This window comes from Rhea americana, unplaced genomic scaffold, assembly GCF_003343005.1.
Source record: "Rhea americana isolate MKP2758 unplaced genomic scaffold, rheAme1 scaffold_167, whole genome shotgun sequence".
NCBI classification, from domain to species: domain Eukaryota; kingdom Metazoa; phylum Chordata; class Aves; order Rheiformes; family Rheidae; genus Rhea; species Rhea americana.
This window is the reverse complement of record NW_028185783.1, coordinates 467,710-487,497: the sequence shown is the minus strand read 5'-3', so window position 1 is coordinate 487,497 and position 19,788 is coordinate 467,710. Positions and strand designations below refer to the sequence as shown.

At 39.4% G+C, this 19,788-nt stretch overlaps 1 protein-coding gene across 10 annotated transcripts in view; it reads right to left on the bottom strand.

Annotated features, from left to right (window-relative positions):
* The window catches only part of TRIM2 (tripartite motif containing 2), a 92,837-nt gene that overhangs the window by 14,212 nt on the left and 58,837 nt on the right, over window positions 1–19,788 (bottom strand). For all 10 annotated transcript variants that reach the window (XM_085300643.1, XM_085300636.1, XM_085300635.1 and 7 more), the window contains exons 4-8: window positions 18,156–18,307; window positions 17,293–17,473; window positions 13,387–14,110; window positions 4,498–4,601; window positions 3,032–3,199 (exon numbers count right to left, since the gene is read on the bottom strand). In XM_085300643.1, the coding sequence (XP_085156769.1) occupies window positions 3,032–3,199; window positions 4,498–4,601; window positions 13,387–14,110; window positions 17,293–17,473; window positions 18,156–18,307 (1,329 nt within the window). The remainder of the gene's footprint in view (window positions 1–3,031; window positions 3,200–4,497; window positions 4,602–13,386; window positions 14,111–17,292; window positions 17,474–18,155; window positions 18,308–19,788) is intronic.

Below are 19,788 nucleotides of genomic sequence, written 5' to 3'. Positions count from 1 at the left end.
ATACTGTACTGTGGGATATTCCCAGAGGTGGAAAAATGAGCTTGGCATATATAAAAAAAAAWTTTTAAGGCTTTTCTCTATAGTGGTAGGTTTGTTACGGCTTTTAAGTTTAGATTCACTGACCTTGTTACTGTTAGAAAGGGTCACAATTGTCAGGAACTGATTTACAGACTTTAAACGCAGCTTTTTTTTCCTTTTTGACAGCTTCCCTAATATGGGGATATAGCTTTGTAACAGATTCCGACATCACACAACAAATGAATTTGTCGTTCATGTGACTGTCTTAATTCAGCTGTGGCCAGTCATCACAGTCCCCAGAAGCAGCCTCCATCTTAATTCTTTTAATGAGACAAGAAGAAATAAGTCTCCCAGATGAAACGTTTCCTTCCATCTTTTCCCACCTATCTTAACTTGATGTCTTAACTTGACTTATAGACTGTTACTAGCCAACCAGAGCTATCTTAGATGTGATCCTTCAGGACTAGAAAGAAAATAATTCCTTCCACAAAGGATGAAGAATCGTTCTTCTAGCCCTACTCTACAGTTCCTTCACTAAGTTTGAACACCGCCACTACCACAGGAGCTGCTATCGCTGCTTCAGCAYGCATGCTCTCCTTAGCCTAGCAATACCTGCTCTATAATAAAATTTTTAAGCAGTTTCAAAGTAATTTCCAGAGAAAGCCAGCATTGTTATTTGCCTTTTATAGCTGGTGATACATCAGTAGTCACCCATGAGACCTGTGGCTTAGCCAGAATCAGAAGCCTCAATTCCCAAGACCCCGTCTGATGCTTTGTTGTTCACAGCATAACACAGCCTTTCATTTTAAAATGTGCATGTTTTGGTGTAACCTTAGATTAAGGTTTGTCATTATGCAAGTTTTACAGCCTGGAGAAAACTGAGTTCTGTCTCTGTTCCTACCAGAGACTGAGGAAGGTGACACTTTTCTGCCTGGCAGGGGAGCCTGCTAGGTTGTGCCAGCCAAGTTCTGTAATCAGGCAGGTTCTTGGACCTGGCTCCAGGGGAAATTTGCTTCTGGCTCACATGACTGTTAAAATACTGCAAAGGAAGAGGGTAAATAAATGCAGAAAGAAGAGGACAACAAAAATTAGCTAGATTAAGTTCAAAACAGACCCCTGATAGCACTGAGTTAACAACTAGCAGACCACTTGTATCAAAAACGATGTCTTGCAGCCATGATCCTTTGAAGGGAAACACCATTAACACTTTATTTATCTCTCTGTGTATCTTAGTATGCTTTGCCCAATTTAACCTGACAAAGCCCCTGTGAGAATTACTATTGCCAACACACAAGAAATTACATGGCTTTGTCCAAATTCCCACTGAGACAGATCTATTATTTCCCTGTCTTGTTCTTCAACTATGATTATGCCAGTTCTCCATGTATAAAATTTTTCTACAACCTTTCTTATATTTTTCTCTTCTAAATACTCTGTTGCATTTAAATCTAAAAATAGTATTTTACAATATAAGTAACGTTTCATCTCCCATTTAATCAGTCCAGTCATACAAGCTATAAAGCCTGATGTGTTGAATTAACCACACAAACATTGCCAACTTTACATAGCTGTGGCAGTCCAACAAAAACACTGCCTAAAACAAAGCTAGGCTCTAGTCAGAGGAATTACCTTAATATTAATTTTTTTCAATGCCTGTCTTCCTGATGGCAACATATAACACAAAGAGTCCTGGCTCCTCGAGAGCCATGGCTTTTTCTCCATAGCTGACACCATCCAAAATACTATATTTACATTCAGTCTGGAGAAAGAAGGAAAACTAGCCCTCCTTCCTCCATGTCCATATCAAGCCAGTTCCTGTWAAAGATCTTAATAATTATTTATGCCACCTTTAAGTTCCTTGGAGTATTTTGATTCTTAACTCAATTACACTTCTGTTTGTTTCTGTTTTGCTAGTATCTTCATTTCATTCAGCCAGAAACAAAGTTCTCTCATGTAGCTGTGTATTTGGAAAACTGCTTTACAAGGAAAATCATGCGTTCTTTCTAAGTGCAGGTAATTTATATACATATATTTAGCAGTTACATTGCATATTTAGCTTCAAGTCTACATGGAATCTGGATACTTCCAAAAGTATAATAGTGTCCATTTCCCATATGCGAGTCAATGAGGACTATGCAAGCAAAGCTGCCTATTTGCTATAGTATTCATCACTTTGCAAAGAATAATCAACAGAAGGCCATTTCTTAGTACTTAATAACTAAATGAGCAGCTCAGGACCTAAGCCAGAAAATGCCAAATAAATGGTTCCTCTACAATGTGGGACTCCAGAACTAAGTAACAATGGTAGAAACTTCCCAACAGGTCTTTTATTTCACTGAATAGCATAGTGCTAATCTCTGCTAGAGACTGCAATTTCTGTCATGAATGACCAGACTCAGACTTCAGGAAACAGCATCACATGGAGGCAACCTTTAATTCTCTCTGGCACTGCACCTGACCACAAGACCTATCCTGTTAAAAACAGGCTCATACATAAATTATGCACTTGATTTGCTGACATCTACGGAACAGAGGAAGTCATCATCAGTCCGCTGCCTTAAATTTCTCCTCTACATGTTACCAAAGAATTTTATGTCCTCATAAGCTTCTAGTCTCTATGTGTGCATATACATATATATACACACACATTTATATATAATTAGAATGCTAATAACGTGAAGGTTGTTGAACTAGTCCCACTAGACTCGATTACATCAGCTACTTCCACTTGTAAACTGCAGAAAGGGATCCAAGCACTTGGTATGCAGAACTGCAGAATGGAATATGTCGTCGCTATTTGATGTATCATTATGATACAGCCGATCATCACAGCTGTAACCTCTATTTATTATACAACATGGCTGTGTCGTGGGTTTCCACATCACAACAATGGAATCTGCACTAAGTTGCAACCCATCTATGCAGTTTTTGACAGAGAGGGAAAAAAAACTATGAATATGCATTCCACTGTAAGATGGAGAAGGCTCAGGAGAGTTTGCATGGTAAATCATACCTTAAATTTTCCATCTGATGAAAATATGCTAACCCATTTGTTATCATAATCTGCAATAATGATGTCACCACTGGGATGCACAGCCACTCCTGTTGGCCTCTGCAACTGGCCAGGAGACCTTCCTCGTATGCCAAAACGACTTTTGAACTGGCCATCATTGGAAAATATCTGTAACAGAAAAAAAATATTTGAAAATTAAGTCTGCATAATGACATCATCTATTTCTTGGAGCTTAGATTTTAGCAAGCAACAARTGAACACTATAGTCAGGAGGAGAAACGGGAATATTAAGTACTTTTACATCGTCCATATTTGAAAGTGATGTACCTAATTTAAGAAGAAGCCTCCATTTGGGCCTAAGCGTCATAATAAGGAAGTTTTTTGCACTTACATAGCACTTTTCTTCAATGATCTCAAAGACCTTTACAAACACTGAATTACACTTCACAATGTCTATCTCAGGTAGCTGGAAGGGAGTGGTATTATTTCTGCATTAGAAATGAGCAAACCGAGGCATAGAGTGATTTGGCCAAGGCCACACGTGAAGTCTGTTGAAGAGATGCAAGTAGAACCTAGGTGAGATTTTCAGCATCTAATTATTTGATTTAGATAAATACTGGGCCATTTCCTGAGAGATGCTTTAGCCAAACTCAAAACTTAGGGCACTGTTTGTGTCCCCCAGTCATTTAATTAGACACTGAAGTTCCACTGAAGAGGCTGCAAATTGCAATATGTGAGGGTACAAAGACATATTTGACTCTGTCACTTTGAAAAGGTCTGAAAACAAGTTTTTACTGCATGTGGCTCTCCAGTTCCAATACGCTGACGAACAAGCCTCATTCTGCTGCCTTGTTTATTGTTACCACATGGCACCCTGAATAGCGATGACAAACTGTTAATGGTGAAAAAAAGATACGGCAGAAAAAAAGAAAATACAGCTTGATTTTCACATAGGTTACAGAAGCCAAAAAATCATGAATGTCAGGGAGTCTACCACAGAAAAGATTTGATCATGACAGATAGAAGAGTTAATTTAGTAGACTAAAAGTCACTTGAAAATGACATCTACGTGTTTATTTTCGTATTTCCTTATGAAATTGTATTTGTGGCACTACGTTCTGGATTTGTTTCGAAACACAGAAAGTATACAAGTGGTAAGTTTACAATGTAAAGTGGCATTTACAAAAAGGTATTTTTCCAGATTATGGCATGTTTGTTTTCTTCATTTATTGCAAACATAATAAGGAAGGGAAATAACTCTGAAATACATAGTAGATCTGTTTTAGATCTGAAACGGATAGCTGCAGGTCAAGAAGATGGAATGATAACAGCTAATGAACAGGTTGCTCTTCCTCTGTATATTCACCTATGCTTTTAATGCACAAAATTTGTCTTTTCTGGAGCACAGAGGAGGAAGAGGTAGGGGGAAAAAAAAGAATAATACTGGAAGTGGCATATCCTCATACCTGCACACATTGGTTGTTACTGTCTGCTATTAATATTTTTCCATTTGTAGATGCAGCTACACCCTGAAGATTTGTAAACTCCCCTTTGTTTCTCCCTTTGGTGCCTAAAATCGGACAGAAAGCACATAAATTAAGTTAGACACAACTAGTCAGTTAGAACTTACATGCAAATAAATGCATTTATTACATCCTTGATGCACAGATTTCTATTATAAAGCGCTTTTATCACTGCTTACAACTTCAAGGAACATCTCAGTAACAGACCACAAACAGATCCTTCTAAACATGAGAAGGCCTTGTTCTTACTCTTTGGCACATATGCCATTTAATCTGCAGTAAAGCAATTACTGCTTTGGCCTTCACAAATTAAGGTGTCTACACAATTTGTTTCTTGCAGGGGTTACAGGTAAGGCATTTTTTCCCCATATGTGATGTATTTTTTTAATACAAATTTTTAATTAATGTTATGAGAAGGCAATGAAGGAGGTGGTGCTGTGGGACCATACAGACAGAGACTAAGATAAGAACCTGGATGGACAACAGATGTCTAGTACTGCTAGCTAAATCTCATCAGTGAAGTCACAAAGTTGAGATAAAACATATTGTTCTGGGTAGGACATTTTCAAGACAGAATTTTGCCATTTGCTCATGCACATTTTTCATTCACAGGCTGTAAAACCTCCCTTAGATGGAGAACTGTGAGGAAGAACTGGTTTTGAATGATTGAGACAGGTGGACCAATGAAGACCAACACCTGGGGACTGAACACTTCTGCAATATATATTTGACAAAGAGCTTTGATAGTTCTTATAAAACAGTATACAAAAAGAAAAAAAAGAAAAAAAAAGAAAAAAGAAAAAAGAGGCCCCAGTTTTACTCAGGACAAATGCAATAGTGATTCATGGAACTGCAAGTTCCAATGTAGGCATTATCCCCATTGGTTTATGGGGACAAGAAGATGTAAAATGTCAAATTTTCAAAAATGCTCATTTCTTTTAGGTACCTCAGCACTTAGATGTTTGGTTTGAGATGTTCCAAGAAGGATTTCAAAGCAAAGTAATGTTTTTAAAAGGTCATCTCTAACCAGCAGGCCCAAACTACACCTAGAGCACAGGGACAGTATCCAAATTCTCACTTTGTTTGTAAAAATGGCTGAGGGGTCCTCAGACAAGACTATAAGTGTAATCGTGGTCCACAAAGCGTTCCATAATGAATGAACTTCTTTTAAAACAAAAAAAACTCTGTAAATTGTTAACTCTGAGCCTTGGATGCAATGCTATTTTTCCTGGTAAAGTACTTTTACAAGCAGTCACTGGCAGCCTAACAGAAATTAATTGGTTTCAATATATAGTTTTAACTGAAAAGCTTTTATTTCATTTTAGTTCTTCCAAAATATCCTGGAGCTTAATGATTAAAAGTGTCCTGACTGTGATCTCCAATATAAGACTTATATTAGCTCTAACTTGCCCTTAGCTTTCATTAGGCACAGGCATGTTCTTAACAATCATTCTTTCTGCTGTGGTGATAGATGTGGGATGCATGTTTCCTGGTGCTAGTTAGCAAGTAACATTTAATTCCTCCGCACTTGGTGCTGAAAACACGTCCCTTTGTTTCAAGGCTTGTTTTTCTAAGCTCTGCATGCTTATATCCTCTCAACAACGCACATATTTCTCAGTTTTTGCACTGCAAGGGGAAAGTAAATGTTAAGGGAATAGTGAGCTGCACATCAATTACGTTACCCACACTTGAGCCATTTCTGTGCATTCTTTTAACGAGCAGTGCCTGAGGGATGCATGCAGTAATTTTTTTCCACCATATGTTAATGATAAGTTTCCTTTTTGCCTTTTAGTCAAAGAGAACAGATGAAAAGTGAGAACCATTCTCTTTACTACTGAGAGAAAAGGGAAAACATTTGTTAGAGGAGGCATAAGCTGGAGCATCTGGAACCAACTAGCACAAACATTCTATAATGTGTGCTCTTTCCATGTCCATGAAAGTCAAGGAATTTCATTTTTAAAGATAAGAGAGATCTATATAAAGAATTGCTCAGAGTGTTCTTAAGTGGGACCTTGTAAACATGTTTCAAAGGAAAAATAGAAAACTTTATCGAGGAATGTCATAATTGCATTTCCCAGTAAATTTTAGAAATAGCAATTTACCAGCACAATTTCTTGATGAAATTTTGCTCCATGCAATGACCCTGTATATAACACTTCGCAGCTATTTAACCCTGGACAGTGGTCCTAAGTTGCACACAGGCCCGCACACAGTTCCCTCTGCGTGGGACAAATTTCTCTCAAGAAGAAAGTTGAAGTTAGCATAAGTTAGGAAATAAGATGTTTCAAGAGGAAAGCAAGTAACTTTAAGCTTTCTTTTCTGGATAATTCACTATACCAGGTTAAGATGTGAATCCAAGTACAGGCAGTGGCAGCAGCTCAGATGATGAGAGGAAAGCTTGTATTAATGCATGTCAGCACCCTGGAAAGGCAGGATCCTGGGGCTGGTTCTGCAATATCAAAGGATGACAGCTCAAGCCTGTAAGTGGAGGGACTCCTCCCTTATAGATGCCCCTGTCCGAGGCACAGTCTTCAGCAAATCTTTTATTGCAAGAACTGCACCTCTGTATCAACCTATACTTTTTCCTCTGCTCTCCAGGTCAGTCACCCTTCACTCCGTAGCCTAGGGAAGCACCAGCATTTTCAGTGCACAAGGCTAAGGCTAGAGTATGGCTTAGGAATACTTGCTCCAGTGTTTCCCAAGCAGCCTGGCTTGGAGATGGAAGCCTGTATCTTTCATGCCCTTCTCTGGCCATTTTTGCCTCCCCTCTGTGCTGAGCTACTGGGGCACAATGCAGCAAAACAAAGACCTTTGACTGCAGCAAGCTGCCTGGGGCTGGGAGAGGAGAGCAGAGTTTTCCAAAGGGCAGGCTGAGGAGAGGTATCAGGAGGCAGATCTGCATCCTATGGAATAGCTGCTCTGACAGCATCTCTGTATACAGTTGGCTTAATAAACAATTGATTTTGCTTTAACCCTGTTTAACCCTTTCTGGCATTGCTTAGCATGCCCTGTGCTAAGTAATTAATTTTGCTTTGAAGATATGTTTTCAACAAAAGAGTATGTTTCTCTGTCTTGAGCTGAAAATAGAATCTAGCACACATGGGTTGCTTTGCAGTTTCAATCTTCTGCACAATAAAGGCCAGATTGACCAAAAAAATCCGCAGAGTCTTTAAAATCACAGGAGATATTAAAAATTACATCATGTAACTGAGATCAGAGTCTGCTCCGTAGGTGCYGGACACCTGGACAAACCAGCTGAATAATGCACATTTTTTGGTAATGGAAGAAAGGCTTTTTGCTTTCTCAGTTTTACTAATGTGAGGTTACTAACAATAACTTCCCTACTTGCTCACCTAGATTTACCAGCTTCCTCAAACACAAAGAAACATGCCATCACCCCCAGCAGGAACAGAAGGGAGTCAAAGACACCCCCCCCCCCCCAAAACATGCAGAAAGATTACAGATTCATGGGGAGACTTTAGAGGATGAGGTAGCCACAGCATGTTGTGTAACTACCATTTCTTTCCTGCCTGTAATGCTCGAATTGCTTCTGCTGTGGTTCTCTTCGTGGTACTGAAACAAGGATAAACAGCAAGGAAACTCTGCATACATACTGCAAAGACAAAGAAGTTGTTTTCTTCTTCCCTACCTTTCTCCTGCCCCCCTCACCAGAATGCAAAAAGGTATTTATTCAAACCTTATATATTACTAGAACATGATGCCCCCTCTCCTAATTCTTAGGACTGAAACAGTGTTTCAGCCCTATTAAGTTCCACTGTTTCCAATCCAAGTTACCATGCAAATTAAGTTTTAAAAGCAATTAGTCTGTTGGATGAGGGCACATTTAATATTTGTAACCTTTACAGAGGAAAAATAATTTAGCGGGAACTCTGGCAGCTACTCCCACACACTGTTAGTAGTGGAGCTTGGGCCAATTTTATTTGTTTGTTTTACACAGCATCTGTCCCTAAAAGCTTGGCAAAGACCACTGCCAAACCTTGCTTGTGCAATAGAGCCTCTGCCACCACAGCTGGGCGCACATAAATTCCCGGGGTAGGGGCACCACACGCTACCAGCGGCRGTTCTCCACTGGCATTGCAGCAACCCCTAGGCAAAGCAACCAAAGCTCGGTGCCCTCGGGACACTGGAACCCRCACTGGGGGCTGCCAGCAGTGCGGCATGAGCCCCCATCCAGGATGGCCACAGCTCACACTGCAGCGTAGGTCTGGCCAAATTTCATACTGGCCATGGGGGCAGGTTTAGCTCAGTTGGTTAGAGCGTGGTGCTGCTAACGCCAAGGTCGTAGATGGGGCTATACTGAGGGTTGGACTAGATGATCTCCAGAGGTCCCCTCCACCCTTACCATTCTATGATACCAATGAAGAGGTAACAGTCAGTGGTCATGACAAGCCCCAGCAGGCTTTGAGCTAATAAACTGGCAAATGATATCCCACTTCCCCATTACTAAGTGTTCAAGTTTCTATGTGAATATAAATCCTATACTAAAATTAAAAAAATCTCAATCTCAATTTCATTCTACTTACTAATGAATTTGTTCCTAATTTCTGAAATGGAGAACACACAACAATTGTTTAGAGCGTGTCCGAGCAGCCTCTGTGTTTCACCCGTCGTATTTATGCACTGCATGGAACAAGTGGACATATGCATCCTCTGCACCTTATCCAGCGCCTTCAGACAGGCTGTGACTTGGCTAGGACAGGAGCTTGTTGGAAGGGTAGGGAAGGGACAGAGAAAATGGAAAGAAGCAGATGCTGCTTGCTATAGTGCCTCTGGACTACACATATGAGTGGGGTAACTACACTTGGAAAGATACGTGTTTTTTCAATAATACACCTACCTACATAACCCACTTTTATTTACGTAGTTGCTCACAAAGCATCTCTGCAGGCAGCCCTATTCTTTTCAAACAGAACAGCCTGATACAGAATTTCAGACAGAGGTCTACAGAGAAAGCTAAAGAAACACCTGATCAAGAAAATACTCCTCAGAAAACGTAGACGTTTCTCTAAAATCTACTTGCAGATACACATTTATTATTTGTCAAATATAAGTCTAACTGCTCTGCTCCCCTGCTTTTAAACTGCACTCTTTACCAGGTCGCTAGGTACAAATACGTTAAAGGCTATTATTACACAGGTCTTGTGAACAAGCTTTTTATAGGAAACTAATTCATAATAAGGTTCCTATTTGCTTTCAGCAGTTAGAACAGACCAGATGACGACATCTGCACCTAGTAAGGAGGCTGGCAGAAGGAACTGTTAAAGGCACTTAAAAAAAAAAAAAGTGAATTACACACATTAAATGCACCAGCTAAACTTAGATGTTCAGACTACTAGATGAACAGACAACTAAACACAGTCTGAGGAAAYGGAAAATTGGAACTTTCTAGCAGAGAGCCAGCTCTCCATCTGGCTGTGTCTGATGCCAAACTCAAGCTTAGATAAATGAGGAGAAAAATCAGCTGAAGTGGGAAATGGCACCACTCTTGCTAAATGCTGTCAGAGAACCCAGCCATGAAAAGGGCTTGAAAAGAAAAAAATACGTCCATGCATAAGGCACAGCATGATATTGCCAGGGCACAATACGGGGTCGGAGTCCCCGCCAGCTGGACAGAGGACACAGATAACCAGTGCCACCCCTGGCTCTCCCCCCTCATTTGAGGGGCATGGGATAGATTTACCAGGGAAGGAGGAAGCGGCTAAACACTGTGAACATCTCCCCAGCTCCGTTACCTCTGCCCCTGCGGTTCTGAGCCCCAAGAGCCATAAACAGAGCCRAAGAGCTTCCCTCTCGCCTTAGTGCTTCCTACCACTTGTAGTGGTAGCAAAAACCATGGTTCGATAATTACTTTCTGGATATCACAAGCACATGCTTGTTTTCCTTTGCACAAACTATGTACATGTTGCACAGATGGATTTTTCTGAAATGTCTGATTTAGTTATTTGCTTTTGCTCCTGTAGTAGTGCGGCCAGCTTTGCAGTCTGTAAAGTTCAGAACACTAGATCTGTGTGAACACTCTTAGAAATGATGCCTGCTTAAAAAAACCAAACAGCTGAAAATATAAATTATTAAGAGAAAATAAAATAGAGAAGGAAGCAAGAAATATTCTGTTCTTGTAAATAATGAATTACATGAATGTATGAATGTACAGTCAATAGCCTGACCTCAAAATGTCTGACTGGAACCACATGCCACTTAAAAAGCCATGAATATCATGGAATTGGCAAAAGATTTAATGCACAATTGCCCATGAACAAAAATACTGATTTGTGCTAATGCTGTATTAATGCCATCTCTGTTAATACTAGCACAAATCTGCTAGGAGCTGATCAATTTACTTGTGCATAAAAGCCCATACATCAGCATATAAGCAACAGCATGCTCCATTTACTCAGATACCCATAGGAATACTACAGTACGGTTCTCCAACACAGCTGTACGAGCTTCTGGCAGCCCGAACATGAACTCTCTTTATCTTGCTCAGTTTAAATTACAAATTCAAGTTTGGCCAGGGTTCTTAGAGCAACTCAAAAATGCGCTCAAAATAAAGATACACAGTTGTGCTGGAAAACAGTGATATATATTTTGCATGACTTCAGCTACAAATGAACCAAAATTCAACTTTTACAAGCAAGTTCAAATTGGAACTAAACAAAATTTTAAATCCTTGAAGGCAATCCCTATGAATATAGAAATTTTACCTGTCTTCATTAATTACGTATATTTTTGGAAGAGTGTAAAAAGTTAAGAGCATTACAGCTGCAAAGGCTTAAGAGACCATTCAGATGATGCACACACAGGCCCACAGAAGCCCAGAGAGACATCTCTTTGTAGGATCATTCTGTGAAATGAGTAGCTGAGAACTGAATACAGAATGGGATGAAATATTATCCTCAGCTCTTAAAAAAAAAAAAAAAAGGCAATCCATATATCCCAAACAGGGAAATTCCTATGTCATTGAGCAATGCTTTCAGACATGCATATCTCTTGTTCCAATTTTCTCTTTTATCTTGCGGGGGACAAGGGGAATAGAGGGAAAGGAGGATGAAGAACTCCAAAACAGAGCTCGTGGTCATGACTGAACATAACCAAAAGAGAGGGCACTACACAACAGGAAAAGAGACCCTATCACTACTTGGTAGTCAGGTTAGAACTGCTACTAGAAATGAGAGATACAGAAGCAGAAAGTACAAGCACAAATCACTTTAATCCACACCAATACCCTTGTAATAAGAATTTTAACTGTCTTGAAACAATTTCAGGACACGTCTTTTTTTTTTTTGTAAATATTTGTTATTAGCTAAAGGTTATTATTCTATTCGAGTCTTTAAAAGGTATTATTTTTTAAAAAAAATGGGTCAATCTTTTCTCCACTTATATCTACAGATTTCCACATAGTGACAAATTAATGCTAGATGTCTGTGAACAAGAGTAAGGCCCCAGCATTCACTACAGGTTTCAATCAGAACAGGTAACAGAGCTCCCCTGTTACTCACAGAGGGGGGGTGTATCTGTACAAGCTTTCCTATACTGCTCCATTAACATGCCTCAGCACAAACCTACAGAGACCTTCTCTAGCTGCATCTGTCTGTTCAGCCTCTTCTTTTGCTAGCGTATAACATGTCATCGTAGCTCCAGAAGAGAACAGAGTGATGCTCTTTCTAAATAGGGTTCAGATGCTGTTAACTGTTATGTTTAAACTTGCCCCTGAACAAAACCCTGGAAAGATTTAGGCTATGTCTATACTCACCCTCTCTGCCCTCCTACTAGTTCCAGTAGTGAAACTACACTTGGGAGGAGCCACAGCTTGCTCTCTTCGAGAGGGAGCCCGAGGTGGATTCCTCTGCCCAGCGCAAGGGAGACTGCTAGCGAAGTCCTGCTGGTGCACTACAGCAACACCTTTTGCAACAAGAATACCCACCTGCTAGAGGAAGGACAGCATCTGGCTACTAATTTTGTTTAATAAAAGCCACCCATAAGCTTTGGAACATAAAGTGTGGTTATTACTGAGCAGGGCTGGCTCAACTTCAATACGATGAGATCTGCATCTTCTAACGTTTGACCCAGGATTCTCCATAAAACTTAGCCTTAGTGACAATAAACCAGGATATCATCTCCTCTGTAAAAACGATCTTTGAATTGTTTTATTTATGGGGTCATTTTTATCTAACAAGGGAATACACTGGTCATTTAGGAAAGGCTGGTCATTTTATGAGTAGCTCCGTGCAATGCTTGCATGGTGCTGTCCTCTTTAGCATGCAAAGCATGCTAGCTAAATACATTTTCTGATACAAAGTCTGTATATACCAAACATATTTAGATATTGAAAAATACAGATAAAGGAATTCTTAACTTTGTCCTATGTTGACAAAATAACTACATATGGTCACAGATTTAGCATGTATAGTTCCTGGTTAGATTAATTAGATTATTTTTAGGGCAATCATTTTAGAGAAGTTTCCTTCTTGCTTTTAAAGAAGCAATCTAATCTGAAGCAATAATCTTCTGATATTGCCATCTCATGATGCCCAATAGAGCGCAGAGGAGGTAAAATATCCAAATCAAATGCACGTATTTCTCAACCCAAAATCCAATTATGTTTGTTGTAAACAGCATTTCCCAAGCATGTACTTCTAAAACGTACATGTGAACAAAAGTCAAGAAGCCTAAAGATACTACCAGGTTGTTCCATTTATCACGACATGGATACATATAGTTTTAATCTTAAAATAATTTATTTTCTAGAACTTTTTACCCAGTTTCCCTGAACTATTTTTAAATATGTCAACAGTTAGCAGACAAGCCACCTACCTACTCTGAAGATTAAGTCATCTTCAATGGGATTCTCTTTTCTTTTGCCAGTGCTGTACATGCTAGCAGGTCTTTTCACCGCCTTCTGCTTCACGTGACCACTGCCAGGAGATTTAACACGCCTCTTAACCCCTTCAGTAGTAGGGGATACATCTGCCGATCTGACGACTTTAAGTTTAAATGGGCTGCCCTTAATATGCTGATCATAAAGTCTCAGTGACAAAGTGAAGTCCCCTTCCTTCTGAACAGTATACAAAAATTCATAAGTGCCGTTTTTATTGTCAAGTATTTCTCCATCCGCTACGCTCCCATCAGGTGTGCTCAGTTCAGCAGTGAGGTAAGCGTTCCCAGATTTACAGAGCTCCCCATCCTTGTCCTTCGTTGTAATGGTGACAGACATGGGCTGTCCGATCACAGTCTGCCTCAGTCCCTCACCTGTGGCGACTGTTTCAGAGGCAACTGCATTGGTGGTTAAAATAGTACCCAAATTGTGAATGGACTTCTTCAGGCCTTCTGTTTCTACTATGAAGTCCAACTGATCATTTTCACGGGGCTGCAGTGGGAAGTCTCGCTCAGCCAGTTCATTTAGCTTGTCACTCATCTGCTTCTTTACCAGCAGAACTTCTGTTTCAGTGCCGTGGTGGAGGGCTTGGGCTGTAAAGTTGCTGCAACTTTTAATGCTCTCTTGTCCTTCAAGTAAGGTATCCAGCTGTGTTTGGAGGACCTGTATGCATTGCCAAATACCAGATTAGCAYCATCACTAACACCTATGCTAACAAGATGCAGCACTCTTTACATATGAAGGTCTTTACAGAAAACTTTATAGTGCTTTATTTCAAAAGTTTCACTTTAGAAAAGGTACTCTGCTGACTCCCTACACCCAATAGCACGGCATGTTCTTGGAGTATTATGAGGCTACCCAAAGCAATACGCCCCTTTTTTGGTCTTTAGGGCTTCACGGATCTATTGTCACACTAGATTGAATTTTTTTGCCCCATATGCTTTTTTTTTTTTTAAAAAAAAAGGAGAAGTTTGAGCCCTGATCCATCTGCCTCTCAGCAGTCACAGTTAATGAGCTGGTTAATGGGAAGTGAGTTATGAGCATAGAGATATTTTGGAGTTGTCAGGCCCATTAACAGGGAGGCTCCAGAAAGGACTTCCACTTTTTCAGAGCCAAGAGAAAYTTTGGGTGGATCCTATACAGAGATGGATCAGAAGGCACTCAAGTTTTTCCTTCCATGCTGAGGGAAATAACGAATCTTATAGTCAGAATAAGTGAAGAAAGGAAAAGTCTCCTCAGCAGAAATGGGAAAGTTGATTCTCCAGTTTCAGCAGGCAATACAGCAAAATGTAGAAGATGGGTTGAGGAAAATGGGAAGAGTTGGGCTGAGTAGCCTGCAATTTTGGTGGGCAGCAAGTTGCCACTCTATATTTAAGTATGAAGCATAGCTTTTATTATATGCGCAGCACTGGCCCTTAATCTAAAATTCTTAGGACAGTATTGACCTCAAAATTGTTAGGTTTGGGTTGGGAACAAGGCTAACATTTTTTTAAAAAACAGATTTATAATGAACTGGAAAAAGACCCCTAAATTATAACAACCTAACATACAGAAATGCATCGCAGCCTAGAAAGCCCAAATGTTCCAGCCACCTCCCCAATACCTTCTACTGACAAAATCCTCAAACCAAACAAAATCCTCAAACCAAAGAACTGGATCACATATTTGCTATGTTTCTCCTGCAGAGAAGAACTAGGATGCTGGCATTACTATACAGCARAGAAGTTATTTTGTTGACCTTCACCATAAAATAAATATTTTAGAAACCTTAAAATTGATTCTAAACTAAAATTAAAGATTTAGTGCATCTATTACTATGAACTATTCTTGTTAGCTTGTTTGTTCTTCTGTTGCTGCTATACACCATGTAATGATACCATACTCTAAGGGCGTTTTTTTCTTCTGAATTTTAAAAGTTAGTTGCTTCTTCTACACCTACTGCAGAAAATGCAGGTGATGACCTACACATATGGGAAAGTGACAACAACATGAAATATTTTGGAAAAAAAAAAGCCAGAATGAACAAGAAATTTCATGTCCAAATTGAAATTTCAAGTTATCACATTTTGTATGTATCTAAGAATGTCTCAAAATTCAATAGAAAGCATTTTTATGTCTTGTCCTTATTCCAGGATGTAAGGAGTTAAAGCGATAGCATAGCTAGGATGACAAAAACCCATATGCCCAGAATAACAAACCACAAACTGTGGAGGAATAGAGTTTGCAACTATATTTTAAAAYCATTATAGTCTCAATATCATTTTATTTCATTACACAAATGGAAAATATTCCTACCATAACTAATATTTTAAATAAGTTTAAAATATTCTAAACAAGGCCTCTGTCAGTCCATTGGACAACTGACACTGAATGGCCAGCTTTCTTTTAGTGATGTGTAGCCCATTTCTTTTCTTCAGTTTTGCAAAATTGATGACTGGAATGATAGTTTTGAATTATTTCAAGGGCCTACTACTCATTCAAGTATAAAACCCAATCCCAGTCTCTCTCTTTTACACAAAGGACAGGAAAATACTTCTTTCACTATGTGTATATGCACAATTTGTAAAATGTGAGCTTCCTAAATCCTAAAAATAGCCTAAAAGTGTCCTGTTAAATAATAATAATACAATTTAACATAATAATTCATCTTATGGGAACTTTACAAGAAAACATACTCAGGGTGTGCAAGAAAATATATTTGGTGACATCATCTGTGATTGGTTTAGATGAATTTGGGACCTAAGTCCAAAGTTTTGATGCTAAAAAGCTGCTCAGCTGCTGCTTAGCAGGAGATGACTAAACTTTGCCTTCAGGGTTTTGGGCTCTCTACATACCTGAAGTTACTTATCTTATGCGTATATTAGAATTCTTCAGTTTTCACAGGTCTAGTAGAAGTAGTACCTTCCTAATCATTAGGCTTGCTCTGATTCCAGGAATGCACTGTTCTTCCACTTCAACCATTTAGATAAGCTCAGTCTGCTTGGTAATCTCAGAGAATGCCCAAAGACACCAGTATTATCAGGCACAAATTACAATGGTTGATGCTACTTTCTTTTAAAGGACACTTGAAAGGAGAGATCCTTCTTTTATATAAACAGCCCTACTGGTGCCCAGAAAGAAATCAGTTAAATTCTTTCATTTGCTTGATTCAGGCTCATTACTCCTAGGCAAAAGCCCTAGTCACTAGGCTACCACCTCTTTGAAAAAGGGAAGATTTCCCTCTTCTTCCTGTGAGGCCTAGACTATGGTACAGGGAGAAAATATGCAAGATGCAAGATCAGCCAGATAGGAAGTGAATGAGTTAACACAGTTCTGGAAGTTATCGCTCTCTGTATTCTCCTGGGAAAATGAGATGTCCCTGCATTGTTTGTGTTTCACATACACTTTAACATGAAATACATTACGAGGCATCTGCAAGGAAAACTGTGCTTTAAAGCGTGATAGTAAGCCTTACTTAGTTCTTTGGGAAAGAATTGTTTGGCTGCGTCTTCATGGGAGGGTTCATGGGATTTCAGCCCAAGGATTTAAAACTTATCCTTCGTGCTCCATTACTGGCAACTGCACATCAAGCATGTTGGCTTTAGGCAAACATCTGCTCAGTGCATTGGCTATATCAGATCCCAGCACACTGCACACACAGGACTAGTGGCCCATATGGGGTCTGGATTCCAGTCTGGAGGTTGGACACCTACAAGCAAGGCTCTGCAGCACTTGATTTCGGGAAGACAACATTCTCTCTGGATCTGGATCTCAGACACAATTCATCAAACTGGTGCCCTGCATCATTTTTAAAGACTAGCTGATTACATTAATAGCTTTTCATTGAAACAAAACATGCATCTTACTTTGTGTTTAAGGCCATAATTCACTTCCAGTTCCATAAGCAGCACGCTCTTTCGCACATTTAAAGTCTTCTGGAGTTCATCAAAAGTGGAATGAATGTCATCTACAATGCTAGCCTTTTGATTGGTTAACTGATGTATGATTTCAGATATAAAATGAAGTGCTGAGTCGATCTCTGGAAGCCTGAGGGAGGGATTAAATTACAAAGACTGCAGTTTCAAAAGTCGTTAAACRTTGGCCCTTGCCTTGACATCTTTTGATGAAACAATCTCATCACCAGGCTGTCTTTAAACTCAATCATTTCCCAGAAGTAAATTCATTCCTATTACAACCACATAGTGGTTTTGGTCTGATAAAATAAGGCTGAAGCCAGAGCCCTCTCTTGTGGAAATCTATTAGGCTCCAAGCAGTTCCAGCCAAGAGCCTTGGACCCTTTGTCCCTTATATACATATATCTACCGAGATAGATAGTGGGATCTATCCCACTTTTTTTTTTTTTAATCCTTTCTGCCAGAGTAAAGCTTGTACTTTAAGCATACAGTATTATTTATTTATTATGAAATTCATGACTGGCTTGCAGCTCTCTCCTTAACGTTTTATGCTGCTGCTTTGGAAATCACTTTCATTTCTAATCCCTAAGAAAGGTCTGGCCTCTGTTTTGAAAAAGACAGGTAGAATCTTCTCTTTTTTCTAATCCCTCAATGCATCACACTCAATGGTGGATTTTATCCTTATACCATCCTCACTATCCCTATTTTGTAGGTAAAGGTCCACGGCACAAGCACACTAGAACATCTACCCAAGGTAACACAGGAAACCAATGGTAAAACTAAAAATGGAAAAATAATCAGTGGAATTTCTATACCTTTTGTTGACAGCATCCAACTGGACTTGAAGGGAAGCCTTGTGTTGTTCCACCACATCCTTGAGTGGGACTGTGGGATGCTCTGCATGTTCTCCCTCTGTACATTCCCGGCACATGGCTGTCTCACAGGACTGGCAGTAAAATTCCATCACCTGGAAACATGCACAACTCTAAATTCAAATGTAGCAGGAGTAGCATCACTTAAAACACATCTTACTGGGCCCTGAGCATGTTACTATCCAAACTCTGAGATTACAGCTCARCATGGAACAAATACTGGTATCTAAGAGAGCAAACATGTAAAAATAACAGACACATCTTTTAAGCAGTAAATTTTAACAAGATTTCATATCAAAACCCTGTTTTAAATGCATTTTATTCTATCAGGAAACATTAGAGGAGCAAACTGAGAAATGCAGTGCTGGACCTCAATGGCTGGCCCTAACATCATCCGAGTATTGTGTAATAATAGTAAATTTTGTTGTCCCTCAACATGTAACAACTCACTTGAAGAACAAGGCATTCAAGTCCTCCACCAACTCAATCCCTATTCTCCCTGGAGGGACTACCAAATACAGTGTCAGCCTACACTGTTTTTGTAACAGGGTCACCTCTGCAACATGAAATTAACCGAGACAACCAAACACCATGTTCACTTGCTACAGAAAAGCACCCTAAATGAACRAACACACTGCAGGGGAAAAGCTCCATATCCCATTACTAATCCCTTAAAACCATTAAAATCTCATACGTAAGATTATAAGAGGCCTGATCTACACTTGAAAAAGTAGGAGATGGTTTCAACTTGTTATGAATACAGTAAAATGTTGTCTGCATATAAAAAAAGATTTTTACATGCAATAAATATCCCTAAAATCTGAAAATATTCATGAAGAGAATGAAACAGGAAAGTGTTTGCCCAAAATCATATGTTAGTCAAATCAATGCACATATATGCAAATTCAGTGTGAGATTTTTTATTTTTATTTTTATTTTTTAAACAGCTAGAAGGTCTTTAGCACAAAGCATTTTAGGCTTCTTAAAGAGTGTAAAAGGAAGCTCATACTAAGTGCTTCAAAGCAAAACATTGGTCTTGCATTCAGAGAACAGCATCAGAATCTTGAATAGCTTGGCCCATGCTTTTCACACTTGGACCTCTAACACAAATATGACTGGAGATGCTGGTGAAATCAAGAAGGTTTCTAAGGAAGAGTAGAACTGGCTATTTTCAGGTGAGCCAGGGGGCCTGTAAAGGCATCATGCAAAATAGCTGGCTGCTCCAGGACATCGTGAGAATTAGGAGGGGGAAGTAAGAATCCAGATTTGCATGTGGCTATTAGTATTAGCAGGAATTTTCCTCTGATAAGCTCCTTTCCTTCTTATTCCCATTCTTCCTTCTTATCTCAACTCACAGATACAGGGCTCATGGGCAATGTGGGTTTAGCCATTTGTTGGCCATTTGTGTAAACCACTTCAGAGAAAATTAGAAAGCTGCCCAAAACAAATCGTGTAAGATAAACTATATTAGCAAGGGAGGAAAAAAGTAACCCATTTAAATGAAAGGAATTACTTATACCCATGGCAACCACCACTACTCCAGTAACTGAGACTTAAGGGATCTCAGGGTAGTAGA